We start from the raw sequence: 20,365 nt of genomic DNA on the forward strand, positions 1-20,365 counted from the left end.
AAGACACAGCAGGGGGACAACTCATCCCATCCCAATCCCTAATCCCATCCCCATCCCATCCCATCCCATCCCATCCCATCCCATCCCATCCCATCCCCATCCCCATCCCATCCCAATCCCATCCCATCCCATCCCTTTATCCCCATCCCATCCCATCCCATCCCTTTATCCCCATCCCATCCCATCCCATCCCATCCCATCCCATCCCATCCCTTTATCCCCATCCCATCCCATCCCATCCCTTTATCCCCATCCCATCCCATCCCATCCCATCCCATCCCATCCCATCCCTTTATCCCCATCCCATCCCATCCCATCCCTTTATCCCCATCCCATCCCATCCCATCCCATCCCATCCCATCCCCCCCATCCCATCCCATCCCATCCCATCCCCATCCCCATCCCATCCCATCCCATCCCATCCCATCCCATCCCATCCCTTTATCCCCATCCCATCCCATCCCATCCCCATCCCATCCCATCCCATCCCCCCCATCCCATCCCATCCCCATCCCATCCCATCCCCCCCATCCCATCCCATCCCATCCCATCCCTTTATCCCCATCCCATCCCATCCCATCCCATCCCATCCCATCCCATCCCATCCCCATCCCATCCCATCCCATCCCATCCCCCCCATCCCATCCCATCCCATCCCATCCCCATCCCATCCCATCCCATCCCCATCCCATCCCATCCCATCCCATCTCTCAGGGTCCCCAAACATCTGCGGGGAACCCGATGGTTGGTTTTGGGGATCTCAAAGCACAAAAGACACAACAGGGGACAAACCAGTTTGCTTAAACACAAAATGCGCTTTTATTTAGTGCCCACAATGCGAGAGTGGGGAGAGAAAATAGAGAATAGTGAGAAAGATGGAGAAAGAGGGGAAGGGGGTTACAGCTGCCAACGGGGAGAGTCGGAGTCCTCAAGGTGTAGAGATGCCCATGGATGGGATCTTCTCCAGGGGGGTCTCAATCCCAAATTTCAGGGTCCTGATCCCAAATTTTGGCTCCCAATCTCAAATTTTGAGCTCCCCATCCCAAATCTGGGTTCCCGATCCCAAATTTTGAGCTCCTGACCCCAAATTTTGAACTCCCGACCCCAAATTTTGAGCTCCTGACCCCAAATTTCAGGGTCATGATCCCGAATTTTGACCTCCTGTTCCCGAATTTGGGCTTGTGATCCCAAATTTAAGCCCCTGATCACAAATTTTGGGGTCCCCCTGTGCCCCCCTGTGCCCCCCTGTGCTCCCCTTTGCCCCCCTGTGCCCCCCTGTGCCCCCCTATGACCCCCCTGTGCCCCCTGTGCCCCCCTATGACCCCCCTGTGCCCTCTGTGCCCCCCCTGTGCCCCCTGTGCCCCCCTATGACCCCCCTGTGCCCTCTGTGACCCCCTGTGCCCCTCTGTGACCCCCTTTTAACCCCCCTATGCCCCCCTATGACCCCCCTATGCCCCCCTATGACCCCCCTGTGCCCCCCTGTGCCCCCCTATGACCCTCCTGTGCCCCCCTGTGCCCCCCTATGACCCCCCTGTGCCCCCCTTTTAACCCCCCTGTGACCCTCTGTGACCCCTATGCCCCCCTGTGCCCCCCATGACCCCCCTATGCCCCTCTATGACCCCCTTTTAACCCCCCTGTGCCCCCCTGTGCCCCCCCTGTGACCCCTGTGAGCCCCTATGACCCCCTTTTAACCACCCTGTGCCCCTCTGTGACCCCCTTTTAACCCCCCTATGTCCCCTTGTGACCCCCCTATGACCCCTGTGCCCCCCCTGTGCCCCCCTTTTAACCCCCCTATGACCCCCCTGTGCCCCTCTATGACCCCTCTATGCCCCTTGTGACCCCCTGTGACCCCCTGTGCCCCCTGTGCCCCCCCTGTGCCCTCTGTGCCCCCTGTGCCCCTCTATGCCCCCTGTGACCCTCCTGTGCCCCTCTGTGCCCCTCTATGCCCCCCTATACCCCCCTGTGCCCCCCCTGTGGCCCCCCTGTGACCCCCCTATGACCCTCCTGTGCCCCCCTCTGACCCCCTCTGACCCCCCTATGCCCCCCTATGACCCCCTGTGACCCCCCTGTGCCCCCCTGTGCCCCATGTACCCCACTATGACCCCCCTATGCCCCCCCTGTGCCCCTCTATGTCCCCCTGTGACCCCCCTGTGAGCCCCCTGTGACCCCCTATACCCCCCTGTGCCCCCCCTGTGGCCCCCCTGTGCCCCCCTATGCCCCCCTATGACCCCCCTGTGCCCCCCTATGACCCCCTATGACCCCCCCTATGCCCCCCTGTGAGCCCCCTGTGACCCCCTATACCCCCCTGTGGCCCCCCTGTGGCCCCCCTGTGACCCCCCTATGCCCCCCCTGTGCCCCCCTATGACCCCCTATGACCCCCTATGACCCCCCTATGCCGCCCCTATGCCCTCCCTGTGCCCCTCTATGTCCCCCTGTGCCCCCCTGTGACCCCCCTGTGCCCCCCAGGTGCTGAAGGGCTTCCCCGAGTGCCTGCAGGCCGACATCTGCCTGCACCTGAACCGCAGCCTGCTGCAGAACTGCGCCCCGTTCCGGGGGGCCACCAAGGGCTGCCTGCGGGCCCTGGCCATGAAGTTCAAGACCACCCACGCCCCCCCCGGGGACACGCTGGTGCACGCCGGGGACGTGCTCACCGCGCTCTACTTCATCTCCCGCGGCTCCATCGAGATCCTGCGCGGGGACGTGGTGGTGGCCATCCTGGGTGAGCCCCCCGAGACCCCCAGTGCCCCCAGACCCCCAGTGCCCCCAGACCCCCAGTGCCCCCAGACCCCCAGTGCTCCCAGTGCCCCCAGTGCCCCCAGACCCCCAGTGCCCCCCGACCCCCAGTGCCCCCGGACCCCAGTGCCCCCAGACCCCCAGTGCCCCCAGTGCCCCCAGACCCCCAGTGCCCCCGGACCCCCAGACCCCGAGTCCCCTAGGCCCCCAGTGCCCCCAGTGCCCCCAGACCCCCAGTGCCCCCGGACCCCCAGTGCCCCCAGTGCCCCCAGACCCCCAGACCCCCAGTGCCCCCGGACCCCCAGTGCCCCCAGACCCCCAGTGCCCCCGGACCCCCAGTGCCCCCAGACCCCCTAGACCCCCAGTGCCCCCAGACCCCCAGTGGCCCCGGACCCCCAGTGCCCCCGGACCCCCAGTGCCCCTAGACTCCAGGACCTCCAAGGGACAATGCAGGACCCCCAAGAGACACTGAGGGACCCCCGGGGACACTAAGGGACCCCCAAGGGACACTCCAGGACCCCCAAGGGGCACTGTGGGACCCCCGAGGGACACTCCAGGACCCCCGAGGGACACTGGGGGACCCCTGAGGGACACTTTGGATCCCCTAAGGGACAGTGAGGACCCCCAAGGGACACTGTGGGACCCCCGGGAGACACTCCAGGACCCCCAGGCCACCTCTAGGGGTCCTGCACTGTCCCCACAGTGTCCCTTGGGGGTCTCACAGTGTCCCTCGGGGGTCTCGCAGTGTCCCTTGGAGATCCCACTGTGTCACTCGGGGGTCTTGCAGTGTCCCCCAGGGGTCTGGCAGTGTCTCCCGGGGGTCCCACAGTGTCCCTCAGGGGTCCTGCAGTGTCCCCCCAGAGACCCCCTAATGACCCCCAGAGCCCCCCAATGACCCCCCAGTGAAACCCCAATAACCCCCCAGAGACCCCCTAGAGACCCCCCAAAGACCCCCAAAGCCCCTCAAAGCCCCCCAATGACCCCCCAGTGCCCCCCGCCAGGTAAGAACGACACCTTTGGGGAGCCCCTTCACCTCCACGCCCGTCCCGGGAAATCCCGCGCGGACGTTCGGGCTCTGACCTACTGCGACCTGCACAAGATCCTGCGGGAGGACCTGCTGGAGGTGCTGGACATGTACCCCGAGTTCTCCGACCGCTTCTGGGGCACCCTGGAGATCACCTTCAACCTGCGCGATGTGAGGGGGGAATGGGGGGGGGAAATGGGGGTCCTGAGCTGGCTGGGGGGTGTCAGGGAATGGGGGTGGGAAATGGGGGTCCTGGGCAGGATGGGGGGTGTCAGGGAATGGGGGTGGGAAATGGGGGGGGAAATGGGGGTCCTGAGCTGGATGGGAGGTGACAGAGAACGGGGAAATCCTGAAAAATTGGTGGTCCCGAAGAAATGAGGGGTCTGGGGGGACAGGGGAGGGGTCCTGACCAGTTTGGAGGGTCCTGAGCAAACTGGGAGTTCAGAGCAGGTTGGGGGGTTCAGGTGGTTTGGGGGGGGTTCAGGTGGTCTTGGGGGGATTCTGAGCAAGACAGGAGGGCCCTGGGAAAGGTTGGGGGTCTTGGGCAGGTTTGGGGGATTCTGTGTGATTTTGGGTGGAGGGTCTTGATCAAGGGAGGGGGCGCTGAGGAAATTCTGAGGGGCTGAGAGACCTGAGCAGGATGGGGGGTGATGGGGAATGGGAGTGGGAAATGGGGGTCCTGAGCTGGATGGGGGGTACCAGGGAATGGGGAAATCCTGAAAAATTGGTGGTCCTGAAGAAATGAGGGGTCTGGGGGGGACAGGGAGGGTCCTGACCAGTTTGGAGGGTCCTGAGCAAACTGGAAATCCTGAGGAAGTTGGGGAGTTCAGAGCAGGTTGGGGGGTTCAGGTGGTCTTGGGGGATTCTGAGCAAGACAGGAGGCCCTGGGAAAGGTTGGGGGGCTTGAGCAGGTTTGGGGAATTCTCTGCAATTCTGGGTGGGGGGTCCTGAGCAAGGGAGGGGGGGCTGGGAAAGGTCGGGGGTCCTGCAGCAGGTTGGGGGATTCTCTGTGATTTTGGGTGGGGGGTCTTCATCAAGACAGGAGGCCCTTGGGAAAGGTTGGGGGGCTTGAGCAGGTTTGGGGGATTCTCTGCAATTTTGGGTGGGGGATTCTGAGCAAGACTGGTGGGCCCTGAAAAGGGTCAGGGGTCTTGGGGAGCTTGGGGAATTCTGTGTGATTTTGGGTGGGGGGTCCTGATCAAGGAAGGGGGCCCTGGGAAAGGTTGGGGGTCTTGAGCAGGTCGGGGGATTCTGTGACCCCCCCTGTCACTGCGATTTTGGGTGGGGGGTCATGAGCACACCAGGAGGCCCCTGGAAAAGGGGGCTTGAGCAGGTTTGGGGAATTCTGTGCCATTTTGGGTAGGGGGTCCTGAGCAAGACAGGAGGGCCTTGGGAAAGGTCGGGGGTCCTGGGCAGGTTGGGGGATTCTGTGCCATTTTGGGTGGGGGGTCTTCATCAAGACAGGAGGGCCCTGGAAAAGGGGGCTTCAGCAGGTTGGGGGATTCTCTGTGATTTTGGGTGGGGGGTCCTGATCAAGACTGGAGGGCCCTGAAAAGGGTCAGGGGTCTTGGGGAGCTTGGGGAATTCTGTGTGATTTTGGGTGGGAGGTCTTGATCAAGGGAGGGGGCTCTGGGAAAGGTCGGGGGTCTTGGGCAGGTTGGGGAATTCTGTACGATTTTGGGTGGGGGATTCTGTGCAATTTTGGGTGGGAGGTCTTGATCAAGGGAGGGGGCCCTGGGAAAGGTCAGGGGTCCTGCAGCAGGTTGGGGGATTCCGTGCCATTTTGGTGGAGGGTCTTGATCAAGAGAGGAGGCGCTGAGCAAATTCTGAGGGTCTGAGAGACCCGGAGGGGGGGTCCTGACCAGTTTGGAGGGTCCCCAGCTGCCCCCCGTGTCCCCCCAGACCAACATGATCCCCGGCTCCCCGGGCAGTGACGAGCTGGACGGAGGATTCTCCCGCCTGCGGCGCCGCAAACTCTCCTTCCGCCGGCGCCCCGAGAAAGGTGGGGGGTCAGGGGGGGGCTGAGACCCCCGGGGGGGTACCCCAGGCCTCGGTGACCCCCGGTGACCCCGGTTTGTCCCCCCACAGATCCCCCCAGCCCCGCGGAGTCCCGGGCGCTGCGGGGGGACGGCCAAGCCCCCGGAGCCCCCCGGGGTCCGGCTGAGTGGGACCCCCCGAGCGGGTCCAGCTGCGGCTCCAGCGATGAGGAGGAGCCCCCCGAGCCCCCCCCGGGGGCCACCGCGCTGTCCCCGTTCCGGGGGGTCCCCCAGGCCCCCCCCGAGCCCGAGGAGAGGGGGGGCGGTGATGTGTGTAACCCCCTCTCAGGTGGGTCTGGGGGCTCTGGGGGGAGACCTCCCATTGCTCCCCTCCTGGATCGGGGGTCAGAGACACCCCAAAACCTGTCACTGCTGCCCCCAGCCCCTGTCACTGCCCCCTGTGTCCCCCTGTGCCCCCCAGCTGGGTTTGGGGAGCCCCCTCCCCACTCAGGGTCCTGCAGACCCCCAAACTCCAGCCCAGCCTCGCCCCCAGCCCTGGACCCCCACCCCACACTGCCCCTGGACCCCTGGACCCCCACCCCACACTGCCCCTGGACCCCCACCCCACACTGCCCTGGACCCCCACCCCACACCGCCCTGTGCCCCCTGGGGTCTCTCAGGGATGGGCTGGGGGTTCCCCCCTCCTGCTCTCCACTCTCAGGGTTCTACACCCCCTCCCCAAATTTGAACCCCCCCATTCTCCCCCAGAAACTGCCCCTGGACCCCTCAAATGGGGATTGGGGGGGTCTCAATCTTCCCCTCCCTATTTAAGGCCCCCCAAAACCCCCAGGACTCCTCCCCACCCCCCAAATCCCCCCAACCCTCCCCTCACTTCACCACCCCCTAAAACCACCCCCCCCCCCCCTTTTCCAGGCGCCTTCTCGGGGGTCTCCAACATCTTCAGTTTTTGGGGTGACCCCCGGGGCCGCCAGTACCAGGAGCTGCCCCGCTGTTCCCACGGGGGTCCCCCAAACCCCCCCCCGGGCCTGACCCGCCGCCAGCGCTGCGACCTGGAGTCCCGCCTGGACCTGCTCCAGAAACAGCTCAACAGGTGGGTCTGGGGGCTATGGGGGGGTCTGGGGGGCTCAACAGGTGAGTCTGGGGGGGCTCAACAGGTGAGTCTGGGGGGTTCAGGTGAGTCTGGGGGGCTCAACAGGTGAGTCTGGGGGGTTCAGGTGAGTCTGGGGGGCTCAACACGTGAGTCTGGGGGCTCAGGTGAGTCTGGGGGCTTGGGAGGGACCTCAGGGGGGCTCAACAGGTGAGTCTGGGGGCTCAGGTGGGACCTCAGGGGGGCTCAGGGCGGTGGGACCCCCATGGGAGCCCCCCCCCCACATTGCTGAGGGGTCTAGAGAATCCTGAGGAGGAAAAGGAGGAGGGGGAGATTCCCCCCAACCCAAACTAAGTCCTCCATCCCACCTGAGAGATGGGTAAGGGGCTGGGGGTCCTGGGGGGCTCGGGGAGGGGTGGCAGTGGGCCCTGGGGGGCTCAGGGGAGGGGTGGGGCAGGGGCTGGGGGTCCTGGGGCTCCTGGGGGGCTCAGGGAAGGGTGAGGCTGGGGGGTGGAGGGGTTTGGGGGGGCCTGCAGAGTTCTGAGTGGGGAGAAGGATGTGGAACCCCTCACCCCAACCTGAATCCTCCCCATCCCCACTGAGGTGGGTGCAGGGGCTGGGGGGTCCCAGGGGGCCCTGGCGGGGTGGGCAGGGGCAGGGGGTCCTGGGGGTCCCATGGGCTGGTGGAGGGGTGGGCAGGGGGTCCCAGGGGGCCCTGGAGGGGTGGGGCAGGGGCAGGGGGTCCTGGGGGGTCCCATGGGGTCCTGGAGGAGTGGCAGGGGGTCCTGGGGAGTCCCAGGGGCCCGGTGGAGGGGGTGGGCAGGGGGTCCCACCTCTCATCCCCCCCGGCTGCCCCAGGCTGGAGTCCCGGCTGAGCACGGACATCTCCTCCATCGTGCACCTGCTGCAGCGCCAGGTGCTGGTGCCCCCCGCCTACAGCGCCCTGAGCTCCCCCCACCAGGCGCCCCCCACCCTGCCCATCACCCCCATCCGGCCCCTGGCCCAGGTGAGACCCTGGGGGGTCCTGGTTTGGGGCTGTTCCCCTGTTTGGGTGGGTTGGGGCCACCCCTGAGCCCCCCAAATTCGGGGCTGTGTTTGGTTTGGGGGGTATCAGTTCCTTTTCCCATCCAGGGTGGGTTGGGGTCACTCCTGAGCCCCCCAAATTTGGGGTTGGGCCTGGTTTGGGGGGCATCATTTCCTCTTCTTGTCCAGGGTGGGTTCGGGTCACCCCTGAGCCCCCCAAATTTGGGGTTGTGCTGTTTTGGGGGCATCACTTCCCATCCATGGTGGGTTGGGGTCACCCCTGAACCCCCAAATTTGGGGTGTGCCTGTTCAGGGGGCATCACTTCCTCTTCCTGTTTGTGTGGGTTGGGGTTATCCCTGAGCCCCCCAAATTTGGGGCTGTGCTTGTTCAGGGGGCATCAATTCCTCTTCCTGTCCATGGTGTGTTGGGGTCACCCCTGACCCCCCAAATTCGGGGCTGTGCCTGTTCAGGGGGCATCACTTCCTGTCCAGGGTGGGTTGGGGCCCCCTCTGAGCCCCCCAAATTCAGGGCTGTGTCTGGTTTGGGGGGCGTCATTTCCTCTTCCTGTTTGTGTGGGTTGGGGTCACCCCTGAGCCCCCAAATTCGGGTCACCCCCCTCCCCAGCCCCTCCGTGCACGGGGGTCACCCATGGGGGTGCCGGTATTGGGTGGGGGGTGACCCCCGAGCCCCCGGTGCCGGGTCCCCCACACTGACCCCTCCCCGTTCCGCAGGTCCCGCGCCCCCCGCGCGCCCCGGACCCCCCGGACGTGGTGCTGCTGCTGGAGCCGCCCCCCCCGCGGCGCCGCTCCCTGCCCGGGGCGCTGCCCCCTCCCACGGGGACCCCCCCGGGGACCCCCCCCCTGCAGAGACACTGCTCCGACCCCGGCAGCTAATGGGAGCGCCGGGGCACGGCGGGACCCCCGGGACCCCCGACCCCGGAGTGTGGAACCCCCGGAGCCTCGAGACCCCCGACCCCGGAATGTGGGACCCCCAGAGCCTTGGGACCCCTGGAGCCCTCGGACCCCAGGACGTGGGACCCCTGGAGTCCTGAGACCCCGGAACACGGGACCCCCTGGACCCCCAACCCCGGGACACGGGACCCCCGGAGCCTCGAGACCCCCGACCCCGGAATGTGGGACCCCTGGGACCCCCAACCTGGAGCCTCGGGACCCCCAACCCCGGGACACGGGACCCCCGGAGCTTCGAGACCCCCAACCCTGGAATGTGGGACCCCCGGAGCCCTCAGACTCCAGGATGTGGGACCCCTGGAGTCCTGAGACCCCAGAGCCTCGGGACCCCCGACCCTGGAATGTGGGACCCCCGGAGCCCTGGGACCCCCGGAGCCCTCGGACCCCAGGACATGGGACCCCTGGAGTCCTGAGACCCCGGGACACGGGACCCCCAGAGCCCAGGACATGGGACCCCTGACCCCGGAGTGCAGGACCCCCGGAGCCCCAGGACCCCCGACCCCGGAACGCGGGACCCCCGGAGCCCTCGGACCCCAGGGCGTGGGACCCCTGGAGTCCTGAGACCCCCCAGAGCCCAGGACATGGGACCCCCGACCCCAGAGTGTGGGACCCCTCGCCCGGCAGCCCTGGACGCCCCCACCGGGACCCCCGGAGTCACCGGATCCCTGGCTCTGAACCGCGGGACCCCCCTGCAAGTCCTGGAGCCCCCCGATCCCCGATCCCGGAATGTGGGACCCCCAGAGTCCTCGGACCCCCGGGACCCCCAGAGTCCTCGGACCCCCGGGACCCCCGGAGCCCAGCACGTGGGACCCCCGGAGCCACAGGACCCTGTCCCCAGCATGTGGGACCCCCAAAGGCCAGGACGTGGGACATCCAGAGCCCTGGGACCCCCAACCCTGGAAGGTGGGGACAGAACTCCAGTCCCCTGGGACCCCCGGAGCCCCCCCGGGTCCTGCCTGCCGGGGTCCCCCACGGACACTGCCCTCGGTGCCGGCGGCCCCTGGGACCCCCCGTTATCCCACCTCACCCTGGGGCCCCCTGCCCTGGACTGCCAGACTGTGCTGCTCTTCCTCCTCCTCCTCCTCCTCCCGGAGCGCCGGGGGGTGCACAGGTGTGTGTGTGTGTGCACAGGTGTGCACGAGCGTGTCCCCAGGACGTCACATGTGTGTGTCAGGCCGGGGGGGTCCCGCTGCGCTGGGACACAGGTGTCACCCCCTCCCCAATCTGTGTGTGTGTCCCCCCTCTCCGTGTCCCCGCTGTGTGTCCCCCCCTGCCAGGACCCCCCCCACACACACACGGTGTGGCCTGGCGGGTCAGTGTGTCCCCTGCGTGTCCCCTGAGTGTCCCCTGCGTGTTCCCAGCGCGTCCCGGCTGAGGGAGGGGTCGGGAAGCTCCGTGTGTCCCTTCCCGTCCGGCCTGGCCGAGTGTCCCCCCGAGCCCCCCCGGGTGCTCCCCCTGCACAGCCGGGTGTCACACGGCCGTGTCACCCCACGCACAGGGAGGGGGACGCAGGGCTCGGGGGGCCGCCACCGCCCGGCCACCCCCGTAGCGTGTGCTGTTTGTCCCTTGTCACCCCTGCATGTCACCCCCGCGTAGGTGCCCCCAATAAACCAGACAGAGACCCCCCGGCTCCGTGTGTCACCGCCTGGGGGGTGACGGGGAGAGAAAACGACCTCGGGTGTCACAAACATTGTGACAGCTGGCGAGTGGTTGGGACATCCAGACGGGGACAGAGGAGGTGACATCACCTTTACTGAGCCCACCACGTGGCCTCGTGTGACACGTGCCACATCGCGCTGTCCCTGTGACACTGCGGTCCCGTGTGCTGGTGGGGAGGGTTGGCATCGCCGTCACCGAGCCTGACGAGGTGGCACCGTGTGACACAGTGTGACACATCCCACACCGCGGTGTCACCGGGGTCCCACAAGGCACCGGGGTGACAGGAGGTGACACCTCCTTCACTGGGCCTGGCATGTGGCAGCAGGTGACACATCCCACACCGCGGTGTCACCGGGGTCCCACAAGGCACCGGGGTGACAGGAGGTGACACTGCCTTCACCGGGCCTGGCACGTGGTAGCAGGTGACACGCTGTGGTGACATGTCCCAACAGCCTAGTGGCACCAGTGTCCCCGTGGGGTCACAGGAGGTGACCTGGTGGCACCAGTGTCCCCATGGGGTCAGGGGAGGTGACCTGGTGGCACCAGTGTCCCCGTGGGGTCGCGGGAGGTGACCTGGTGGCACCAGTGTCCCCATGGGGTCGCGGGAGGTGACACCGGTGCGGCGGCTGTGTCCCACATCACGTGGGGGCTCGTCCGGGCGCGCTGTGCCATGTCACACCTGGCGGTAGGTGCCGTTGTAGCTGAAGGGCTCGGGGGGCGCGCAGGGCCCGGGGCTGGGCGCGGTCCAGCGCTGGATCTCCAGGCGGGAACAGGCGGGCGGGTCCAGGGGCCGCACGATCACCGGGGCCCGCGACGCCACCGACGGGTCCTCGCTGAAGAAGTTGAAGGGGCGCAGGAAGAAGCCGACGGCGTTGCCGGGCGTGGCCGTGTTGGGAATGTCCTCGGCGTGGGGCACGTGCAGGAAGCCCACGGTCACCCAGGCCACCAAGTCCTGGAGGGGACACCGCGGTGTCAGTGACACCCTGAGGGAGCTGGGGACACCGGTGGGAGATGGGGAACCCTGTGGAAACTCCCCTCTGGAGATGGGGAACCCCCAAAAATGAGCCCCCTCTCTGGGGATGGGACCCCCCCAGGCCCCTCGGCAGCCCCCAGCCCCGTGTGTGTCCCCCCCAGGTGTCCCCAGTGTCACCTGGTCCTCAATGGTCTCGTTGTCACGGATGAAGTTCTCGAAGGTGACTGGGGGGTCCCAGGGGTCGTTCTGGGTGTAGATGCTGCTGCTGCTCGGCTCGTTCTCGTGCCGCCGTGTCACGGCCAGGTGGTACCTGGGACAGGTGAGGGGTGGGGTCAGCCTGTCCTGTCCCTCCCCTGGTCCCCCAGCTGTGCCACCCACGGCCCATCGTGTCAGGGGGACACAGGGTTGGGGAGAGGGGACACGGGGGTCCCCAGCTTTGTGTGCTCCTCAGCTCCAGGGGGACTCCCCAAGTCCCCTGAGGGACCCCCCAGCTCCCGAGGGTTTTCCCAGCCCAGGAGAGTCCCCAGATCTTGAAGGGGTCCCCATTTCCAGGGCTTCATCCTCTCCCAAGATGTTTCACAACTCCTGGAGACTCTTCAGCTCCCAGGAGTGTCCCAAATTCCCAAGGGGTTTCCCCAGCTCTGACAGCCCCCTCAGCTCTGGGGTGTCCAAAACTCCCAAGGGGGGCTCGAGCTCCTGAGGGGTTCCCCATCTCCAGGGGAGCCCCCAGTTCTGGACATTCCCAGGGTCCCAAGGACCAGCTCCAGGCCAGGATGGGGAGGCACCACCAGGTCAGTGTCACCGGGTGAAGGACACCGTGTCCCCACTTTGTGACACATCTGGTGAGGTGCCACCAGGTCGGTGTCACCAGGTGAAGGACACCGTGTCCCCACTTTGTGACACATCTGGTGAGGTGCCACCAGGTCGGTGTGACCAGGTGAAGGACACTGTGTCCCCACTTGGTGACACATCAGGTGACACTACAGCCCCCCTGCACTCCCCGTGCCCCACCTGGCCCAGGTGACACCGCGCTCCTCTCGCCACCCCCGGGGCAGGACGGGCCCGGCGTGGGAGCTGAGCTGCAGGCGGAAGGTGCGGCGGTGGCCCCAGCGGTTCCTCCGGCGCGGGTTGGAGAAGAGCAGGTACCGCGGGACCGGCCGGGCCAGGGGCAGCGCCGCCTCCCTCTCCCGCCGCCGCGGCTGCCGGTGGAGCCAGGGCTGCACCACCCGCGACCCCGCGCTCCAGGGGTTGGAGATGTTCTCGAAGCGGATGTCCATCGTCTCGAAGCTGTTGCCGGAGCCTGCGGGGACAAGGGTGTTGATGGAGGGGACGCAGTGGCACGGCCTCGGTGTGGGGTGGGACACCGCAGGGGTGTCACCATGAGTGTGGGACACCGCAGGGATGTCACCATGGGTGTGGGTTGGGACCTCATGGAGATGTCAACATGGAGGGGTGGGACACCGCAGGGGTGTCCCCGTGGAGGGGTGGGACACCGCAGGGGTGTCACCGTGGAGGGGTGGGACATGGGACACCGCAGGGGTGTCACCGTGGAGGGATGGGACACTCCAGGGATGTCACCATGGAGAGGTGGGACACCACAGGGATGTCACCATGGAGGGGTGGGACACCACAGGGATGTCACCGTGGAGGGATGGGACACTCCAGGGATGTCACCATGGAGAGGTGGGACACCACAGGGATGTCACCATGGAGGGGTGGGACACCACAGGGATGTCACCATGGAGAGGTGGGACACAGCAGGTGTGTCACCGTGGAGGGGTGGGACACCACAGGGATGTCACCGTGGAGGGATGGGACACTGCAGGGATGTCACCATGGAAGGGTGGGACACCACAGGGATGTCACCGTGGAGGGGTGGGACACCACAGGGATGTCACCGTGGAGGGGTGGGACACCGCAGGGATGTCACCGTGGAGGGGTGGGACATGGGACACCACAGGGATGTCACCGTGGAGGGGTGGGACGCCACAGAGATGTCACCGTGGAGGGGTGGGACACCACAGGGGTGTCACCGTGGGTGTGGGTTGGGACCTCATGGAGATGTCAACATGGAGGGCAGGGAGATGCCACCACCACAGGAGGCTGTGACCCCACAGATGGAGAGATGCCACCACCACAGGAGGCTGTGACCCCACAATCACATCATGGAGGGCTGGGGACCAGTTTGATACACCAGCATGGAGAGGAGGGCCTTTGAGATGTCACCATGGAGGATTGGGACACCTTGGAGGTGCCACCACCCTCACAGGGGGCTGAGACACCAGGAGATGCCACCACGGATGTGGGTTAGGAAATAACACCTTGGGGGACTGGGACTCCACAGAGATGCCACCATGGGGAGCTGGGACCCTCCAGAGATGCCATTGAGGGCTGGAGCCCCAGATGTCCCCAGGACAGGGAGATTCCACCCCCATGGAGAGGTGTGACCCTGCAGAGACGCCACCATGGAGGGACATCATCACCTGAGGGTGACACCCAGGTGACACCACCCTTCCAGCAACAAGTCACCTCAACCCCTGAAACCCCCCCGTGAGTCCAACCTCTCTCCCAACACCCTCCCCACACCCAGGGCGTGTCGGGAGCCATCAGGACCCTTCACCTGCGACATCCAGGTCCACCTTGTAGTGCACCAGGTGTGTGTGGATGTTGCCCAGGAGGTGGCTGTGCACGCGGCTGCCGTAGCGCCGGCCCTCGGGCGTGTAGAAGGTGGCGTGGATGTAGCCGGTGGCGTGCACCTTGGTCTCCAGCACCCCGTTGGGGTAGAGCAGGAAATCCCAGATGTAATCATAATTATAGACCGTGGAGGTCGTCCTGAGCACCAACGCCCGCCCCTCCAGCCCCGCATAGAAGTGGAAACCGCCCTGGAAGTCGCTGTCGAAGTGGCGGCGCAGGGGGACGCCCGTGGGCAGCTCGAAGACGCAGAGGGCGCGGCGGAAGCGCACGGGGCCGTCGGCGTCCAGGAGGTGGTGGGCGTCCAGGAAGGCGGCGCTCTCGGGGCAGTCCACGCCGGGCGCCAGCTCGTAGCTGGAGGCGCCCATGGCCCAGCCGGCGTCCATGTACTTGGTCTGCATGGCCGCCGGCGAGTGGCCGCCGTAGAAGGCGATGGCCTCCTGCACGCTCAGCTCCCAGGCCACGCGCTCCCCGCCGAAGCGCAGGTCGAAGAGCTGCAGGCCGGCCGAGGAGCGCAGGCGGAAGGCCAAGCTCCAGCCCCCGTACTCCAGGTGGTTCCCGCTCAGCCGGTACCGCCGGCCCTGCGGCTCGCACACCTTGGCGCCGTGCGCGTCCGTGGGGGTCCTGAAGTGGCCTCGAGGCTCGTAGCTGGAGAAGAGGCCTCGGGCAGGGAGCTCGGGCAGGATGACCAAAGGCAGATCCCCCCGGGCGTGGCTCTCAAGCAGCTCCTTCACGCTGCCGAAGTGGCGCCCGTTGTACCAGAGGCGCCGCACGGCCCAGCGCCGCGGGTCGGGGTCCCGGTGGTCCAGCAGCACCTCCAGCCCCACGGGGTGCAGGAAAAACCCCTCCACGAAGCGCTGGATCACCAGCCACGTGCGGCGCTCGCCGGGGCCCAGCCCGCGAGGCGCGATGTCGGAGTAGGTCAGGCAGCGCCGGGAGCAGTTCTGGAAACCGAAACCGGTGGCCTGGAGCAGCAGCGGCTCCAGAGGGGCCAGCGAGGCCACCAGAGCCTCGTGCAGCAGCTCGTACTCCAGCCTGGTCATGGGCCTGGCCCAGAAGGGCACGGCCTGGCCGCCCTTGAAGGCCAGCGGGCGGTAGGAGTTGGGCTTGGGCAGCGGCCCCACCACCAGCTCGGTGACGTTGGGTTCCTCTTGCGCCCCAAAGAAAACGACGGCTCGAGCCTCGCGCGGCGGCCGGGCCCCGCCGTGCTCCAGGAACCGCAGCGCCCGACGCTTCTGCGGGGGCAGCAGCTCCACCAGGAACAGAGAGTTCTTGGCCAGGGAGCCCCCCTGGCTCGGGGACAGCCCCAGCTCCGGCCGCTCCATCAGGAAGGTCCGCACGGCCCCCAGCTCGGCCGGGCTCAGGTCGGCGAAGATGGACGCGCGGTCCGAGGGGTCGGCGGAGGGGCCGGAGGTGGCCGCGGTGACCAGCAGGGACAGAGCCCAGGACAGCCCTGGCAGCCACATCCTGGGGACACGGGGACAGGGGGGTCAGTGCTGGGCAGGGAAGGGGGCAGGGCTGAGGACCCCCTGACCCCAGCGGTGCCACCAGCCCAGAAAAACTGGGGTGACCATGGAGTGACCCCCAGGAAAACCAGAGGGACCCAGGGGGGACCCCCAGGACAACCAGAGAGACCGAGGGGGGACCCCCAGGACAACCAGAGGGACCGAGGGGGGACCCCCAGGACAACCAGGAGGAACGAGGGGGGACCCCCCCAAAAAACTGGAACCACCATGAGGAGGACCAAAGGACTCAGAAAAAACAGGAGAAAAAACTGGTGACCCCCAGTGAAACCAGAGGAGCCAAGGGTGACCCCGGAGATACTGGGGACAACACGAGTGACCCCCCAAAAAACTGGGGGCACCACGAGTGACCCCCAAGAAAACCGGGGACACCATGGGGTGACCCCCAGTGAAACCAGAGGAGCTAAAGTTGACCCCAGGGAAACTGGGGACACCCCGAGTGACCCCCCAAAAAACTGAGGACACCATGGGGTGACCTCCAAAACCTTCCCCCCAGCCCAGAGCCTCTAAACACCCCCAAACCCTCTCCTGGGGCAGCTGTTGAACCCCAGCCCAGCGCTGAACCCCCCTGGGTGGGCCTGGGGGCACCCCCAATGTTGGACCCCCCCAAATCACCCCCCCCGACCGCGGGGAGCCCCCCAAAGCCCCCCACTCACCTGGCCCGGCTCTCCCGCCCCATCCGAGCAGCGCGGCCGGCCCGGGGCACTGACCCCTCCCCCCCCCGCGGCCCCCCCGGGCGGTCACTGACCCCCCTCCCCGCCCCCGGGGGCTCTGCCCCCCTCCCGCCCCCTCCTGAGCGGCCTGGGGGTCAAGGCCACTGGCAGGAGCGGTGTCCCTGCTGTCCCTGCTGTCCCTGCTGTCCCCCCTTGTCCCCTGCTGTCCCCTCACTGTCCCCTCTGTCCCCTCTGTCCCCTCTGTCCCCATGTCCCCCATATCCCCAATGTCTCCCCTGTCCCCCCTGTCCCCCATGTCCCCAATGTCCCCTTTGTCCCCCCTGTCCCCTCTGTCCCCTCTATCCCCCCTGTCCCCTCACTGTCCCCCCTGTCCCCAATGTCCCCCATGTCCCCCTGTCCCGCCATGTCCCCCACGTCCCCCCATATCCCCAATGTCCCCATGTCCCCTGTGTCCCCCCTGTCCCCTCTGTCCCCACTGTCCCCCCTGTCCCCAATGTCCCCAATGTCCCCAATGTCCCCAGTGTCCCCACCCCCCCAAATCCGCACCTTCTCTGTCTCCGCCGCATCTCGCCCACGTTGGGGGGGCGGGGGGAGGGACCCCCCGGTACCGAACCCGGTACCGACCCCCGGCCCGGCCCCGCCCCCCCCCCGCGGGGGGGTCGATGATCACCCGGGGGGCCCGAAGGCTCCGGGACCGCCCGGTCATTGTCCCCTCCCCCCCCCCGGCCTGGGGGAGGCTCCGGGTGATCAAATTCCGGGTGTGGAGAGATAAGAGAGATAAGAGAGATAAGAGAGAGATAAGAGCCGGGAAATTCCCACGGGATTTCCGGACCCCCCCCCCGGCTCGGCCTCCCCCCAAAAATCCGCCTGGAAAAGGTTTTGGGAGCCCCCAAAAATCCCCTGTTCACATGAGGACCCCCAAAAAATCCCTTTTTCCCATTGGGGACCCCAAAAAATCCCCCGTTCCCATGGGGACCCCCAAAAAATTCCCCCAAAAATCCCCCGTTCCCATGGGGACCCCCCCAATTCCCTTTTCCCATGGGGACCCCCCCCAATTCCCGTTGCCATGGGACTCCCCCCCCCCCATCCCCCGTTGCCATGGAAACCCATCCCCGGCCCCGCCCCTCTGCCCAAACCGGGGATAAAGGGGTTAAAAATGCCCGAAAAGGGGGATTGGGGGTAAAAGGCAAGTGAGGGGTAAAATAAACACGGAAATTTGGGGTCGGTGGTTGAAACAAAACAAAACAAAACAAAACAAAACAAAAAAAAAAAAAAAAACCCAAAAAACAAAACAAAACAAAACAAAAAAGCAAAAAAAATAAAAAAAACCACGCCAAAACTAAATAAACAAAAAAAAACCCAAACAAACAAAAAAAAAACAAACAAAAAAACCACAACAACAAAAAAAAAAACACCTAAACAAACAAAACAAAACAAAAATTTTAAAAACCCAAAAAAGCAAAAAAAAAAAAAAAACACCCCAAAACCAAATCAAACCAAACCAAAAAAAAAAAGCCAAAAAACAAAACAACACAAAAACAAAAACAAAAAACAAACAAACAAACAAAAAAAAACAAAAAGAAAACAAAACAAAAAACAATTAAACATACAAAAGAAAACAAAAAATTAAAAAAAACCAAAACAAAACAAAAAAAAACACAAAAAAAGAACCAAAAACAAAACAAAACAAAAAAACCCCAAAAACAAAACAAACAAAACAAAACAAAAAAATTAAGAAAAAAAAAAAAACAAAAAAGCAAAAAAACTCCAAAAAAAAAAAAAAAATTGAAAACCAAAAAAGAAAAAAACCCCAAAAACAAACAAACAAACAGAAAAACCCCACCAAAACAAAACCAAACGAAAAAATCCAAAAAAACCCAAAAAACCAAACCAAAAAAAAATAAAAATAAAATTAAAAAAAATTAAAAAAAAGGCAGATTGGGGATAATTGATTTTAAAACCCAAATAAAAAATGAATAATCGCTTTTAAACCAAAATAAAACCCCAGGAAAAGCCTTTGAAAAAAACCCAAAAATGATTTTCAGTGTTTTCAGTCCCCCCAGAGCGGGATGGGGGATGGGGGGGGGGATGGGGGATGGGGGGGGGGGGGATGGGGGATGGGGGAGGGGATGGGGTTTAACAGCAAAAAAAACCCAGGTAAAGTCATTTTAAATAAAAAAAATGGGAAAAGTGAATTTTAAATGGTCTGGGAATGGGGAAAGGGGTGGTAAAAGGTCCCAAAATTGGGGTGAGAGGATTTAAATGGGCAAAAAAGTCTCGAAATACGTTATTTTAAAAGAAATTATCATTTTAAATATTTATTTTTAATTGTATTTTTTATTTAAATTTTATTTATTTATTTTATTTATTTTTTATTATTGATTTTTTTTTCAATTTAAATTTAAATTATTTCTTTAAATAATTAAATATTTACTATTTTAAATTTTATTTATTTTTATTTATTTTTATTATTGAATTTTATTTAAATTTAAATTTAAATTATTTATTTAAATAATTAATTATTTATTATTTTAAATATTTCTTTTTAATTATATTTTTATTTAAATTTTATTTGGTTTTATTTAGTTTTTTATTATTACATTTTATTTAAATTTAAATTCAAATTATTTATTTAAATATTAAATATTTACGTTATTTTAAAATAAATTATTATTTTAAATATTTCTTTTTAATTATATTTTTATTTAAATTTTATTTATTTTTATTTTTTTAATTAAATTTTTAAATTTAAATTTAAATTATTTCTTTAAATAATTAAATATTTATTATTTTGAATATTTATTTTTAATTGTATTTTTATTTAAATTTTATTTGTTTTTATTTATTTTTGATTATTAAATTTTTAAATTTAAATTTAAATTATTTCTTTATATAATTAAATATTTATTATTTTGAATATTTATTTTTAATTGTATTTTTATTTAAGTTGTATTTATTTTTATTTATTTTTATTATTACATTTTATTTAAATTTAAATTATTTATTTAAATATTAAATATTTACGTTATTTTAAAATAAATTATTATTTTAAATATTTATTTTAATTGTATTTTTATTTAAATTTTATTTATTTATATTTATTTTTTTATTATTGAATTTTATTTCCATTTAAATTTAAAATATTTATTTAAATAATTAAATATTTATTATTTAAAATTTATTTATTTATATTTAATTTTTTATTATTACATTTTATTTAAATTAAAATTGAAATTATTTATTTTAATAAATACTTTTTTAATATTTAAATTTTAATGATTTAAAATAAATTAATAAAAAATAATAATTTAGTGATGATAAATAATAATAATAATAATTATAATAATAATAATTATAATAATAGTAAAGTCAAGAGAAATTATTTTTAAATGCCCCCAGAAAAGGGAGAAGGTTTAAAAAGCCCCAAAATTCTGAGTGGTTTTAAAGGAAAAATAAAATAAAATAAAAAGAAAGAAAAAAATAAATGGGTTTTGAAGACCCAAAAAAAAAAAAAAAAAGAAAAGAAAAAGAAAGAAAGAAAGAAAGAAAGAAGAAAAGATAAGAGAAAAGATGAAAAGAAGAAAAAAAGAAAAAAAAGAAAAAAAAAAGAACAAAAGAAAAAAGAAAAAAAGAAAAAAATAAAAACGAGAAAAGAAAAAAGAAAAAGAAAAAGAGAGAAGAAAAAAGAAAAAGAAAAAGAGAGAAGAAAAAAGAAGAAAAGAAAAAAGAAAAAAGACAAAAGTAAAAAGGAAAAAGAAAAAAAGTAGCAAAATGAAGAAGAAAAAAGAAAAGAGAAGAAAAGAGAAGAAAAGAGAAGAAAAGAGAAGAAAAGAGAAGAAAAGAGAAGAAAAGAGAAGAAAAGAGAAGAAAAGAGAAGAAAAGAGAAGAAAAGAGAAGAAAAGAGAAGAAAAGAAAAGAAAAGAAAAGAAAAGAAAAGAAAAGAAAAGAAAAGAAAAGAAAAGAAAAGAAAAGAAAAGAAAAGCTTTTAAAGCCAAAATTAAAAAACAGGAAC

General features: G+C 60.0%; 2 protein-coding genes across 3 annotated transcripts in view; one reads left to right on the forward strand and one right to left on the reverse strand.

The window, feature by feature from the left end:
• KCNH2 (potassium voltage-gated channel subfamily H member 2) overlaps positions 1 to 8,758 on the forward strand; it is a gene marked incomplete at both ends in the record, with an annotated part of 48,127 nt that extends 39,369 nt beyond the window's left edge. The window contains 7 exons of the mRNA XM_083872749.1: positions 2,467 to 2,719; positions 3,735 to 3,928; positions 5,660 to 5,759; positions 5,846 to 6,082; positions 6,667 to 6,844; positions 7,700 to 7,847; positions 8,597 to 8,758. Of these exons, the coding sequence (XP_083728875.1) occupies positions 2,467 to 2,719; positions 3,735 to 3,928; positions 5,660 to 5,759; positions 5,846 to 6,082; positions 6,667 to 6,844; positions 7,700 to 7,847; positions 8,597 to 8,758 (1,272 nt within the window). The remainder of the gene's footprint in view (positions 1 to 2,466; positions 2,720 to 3,734; positions 3,929 to 5,659; positions 5,760 to 5,845; positions 6,083 to 6,666; positions 6,845 to 7,699; positions 7,848 to 8,596) is intronic.
• Positions 8,759 to 11,158: 2,400 nt separating this feature from the next.
• On the reverse strand, positions 11,159 to 16,958 carry AOC1 (amine oxidase copper containing 1). 2 transcript variants are annotated; one of them, XM_083879463.1, is made up of 5 exons: positions 16,900 to 16,958; positions 14,086 to 15,623; positions 12,477 to 12,765; positions 11,643 to 11,775; positions 11,159 to 11,444 (listed from the first exon to the last, which is right to left on the reverse strand). In XM_083879463.1, exons 1-5 carry the CDS (start codon positions 16,917 to 16,919, stop codon positions 11,166 to 11,168), a joined length of 2,259 nt encoding a protein of 752 aa, XP_083735589.1. In that variant the 5' UTR covers positions 16,920 to 16,958; the 3' UTR covers positions 11,159 to 11,165. The 2 variants fall into 2 exon arrangements, with proteins under 2 accessions (XP_083735589.1, XP_083735588.1); XM_083879462.1 differs by lacking the exon at positions 16,900 to 16,958 and adding an exon at positions 16,336 to 16,367.
• Positions 16,959 to 20,365: the final 3,407 nt, after the last annotated feature.

The sequence above is a fragment of the Zosterops lateralis genome, assembly GCF_965231275.1.
Source record: "Zosterops lateralis genome assembly, chromosome: 1".
In the NCBI taxonomy this organism is placed as follows: Eukaryota; Metazoa; Chordata; class Aves; order Passeriformes; family Zosteropidae; genus Zosterops; species Zosterops lateralis.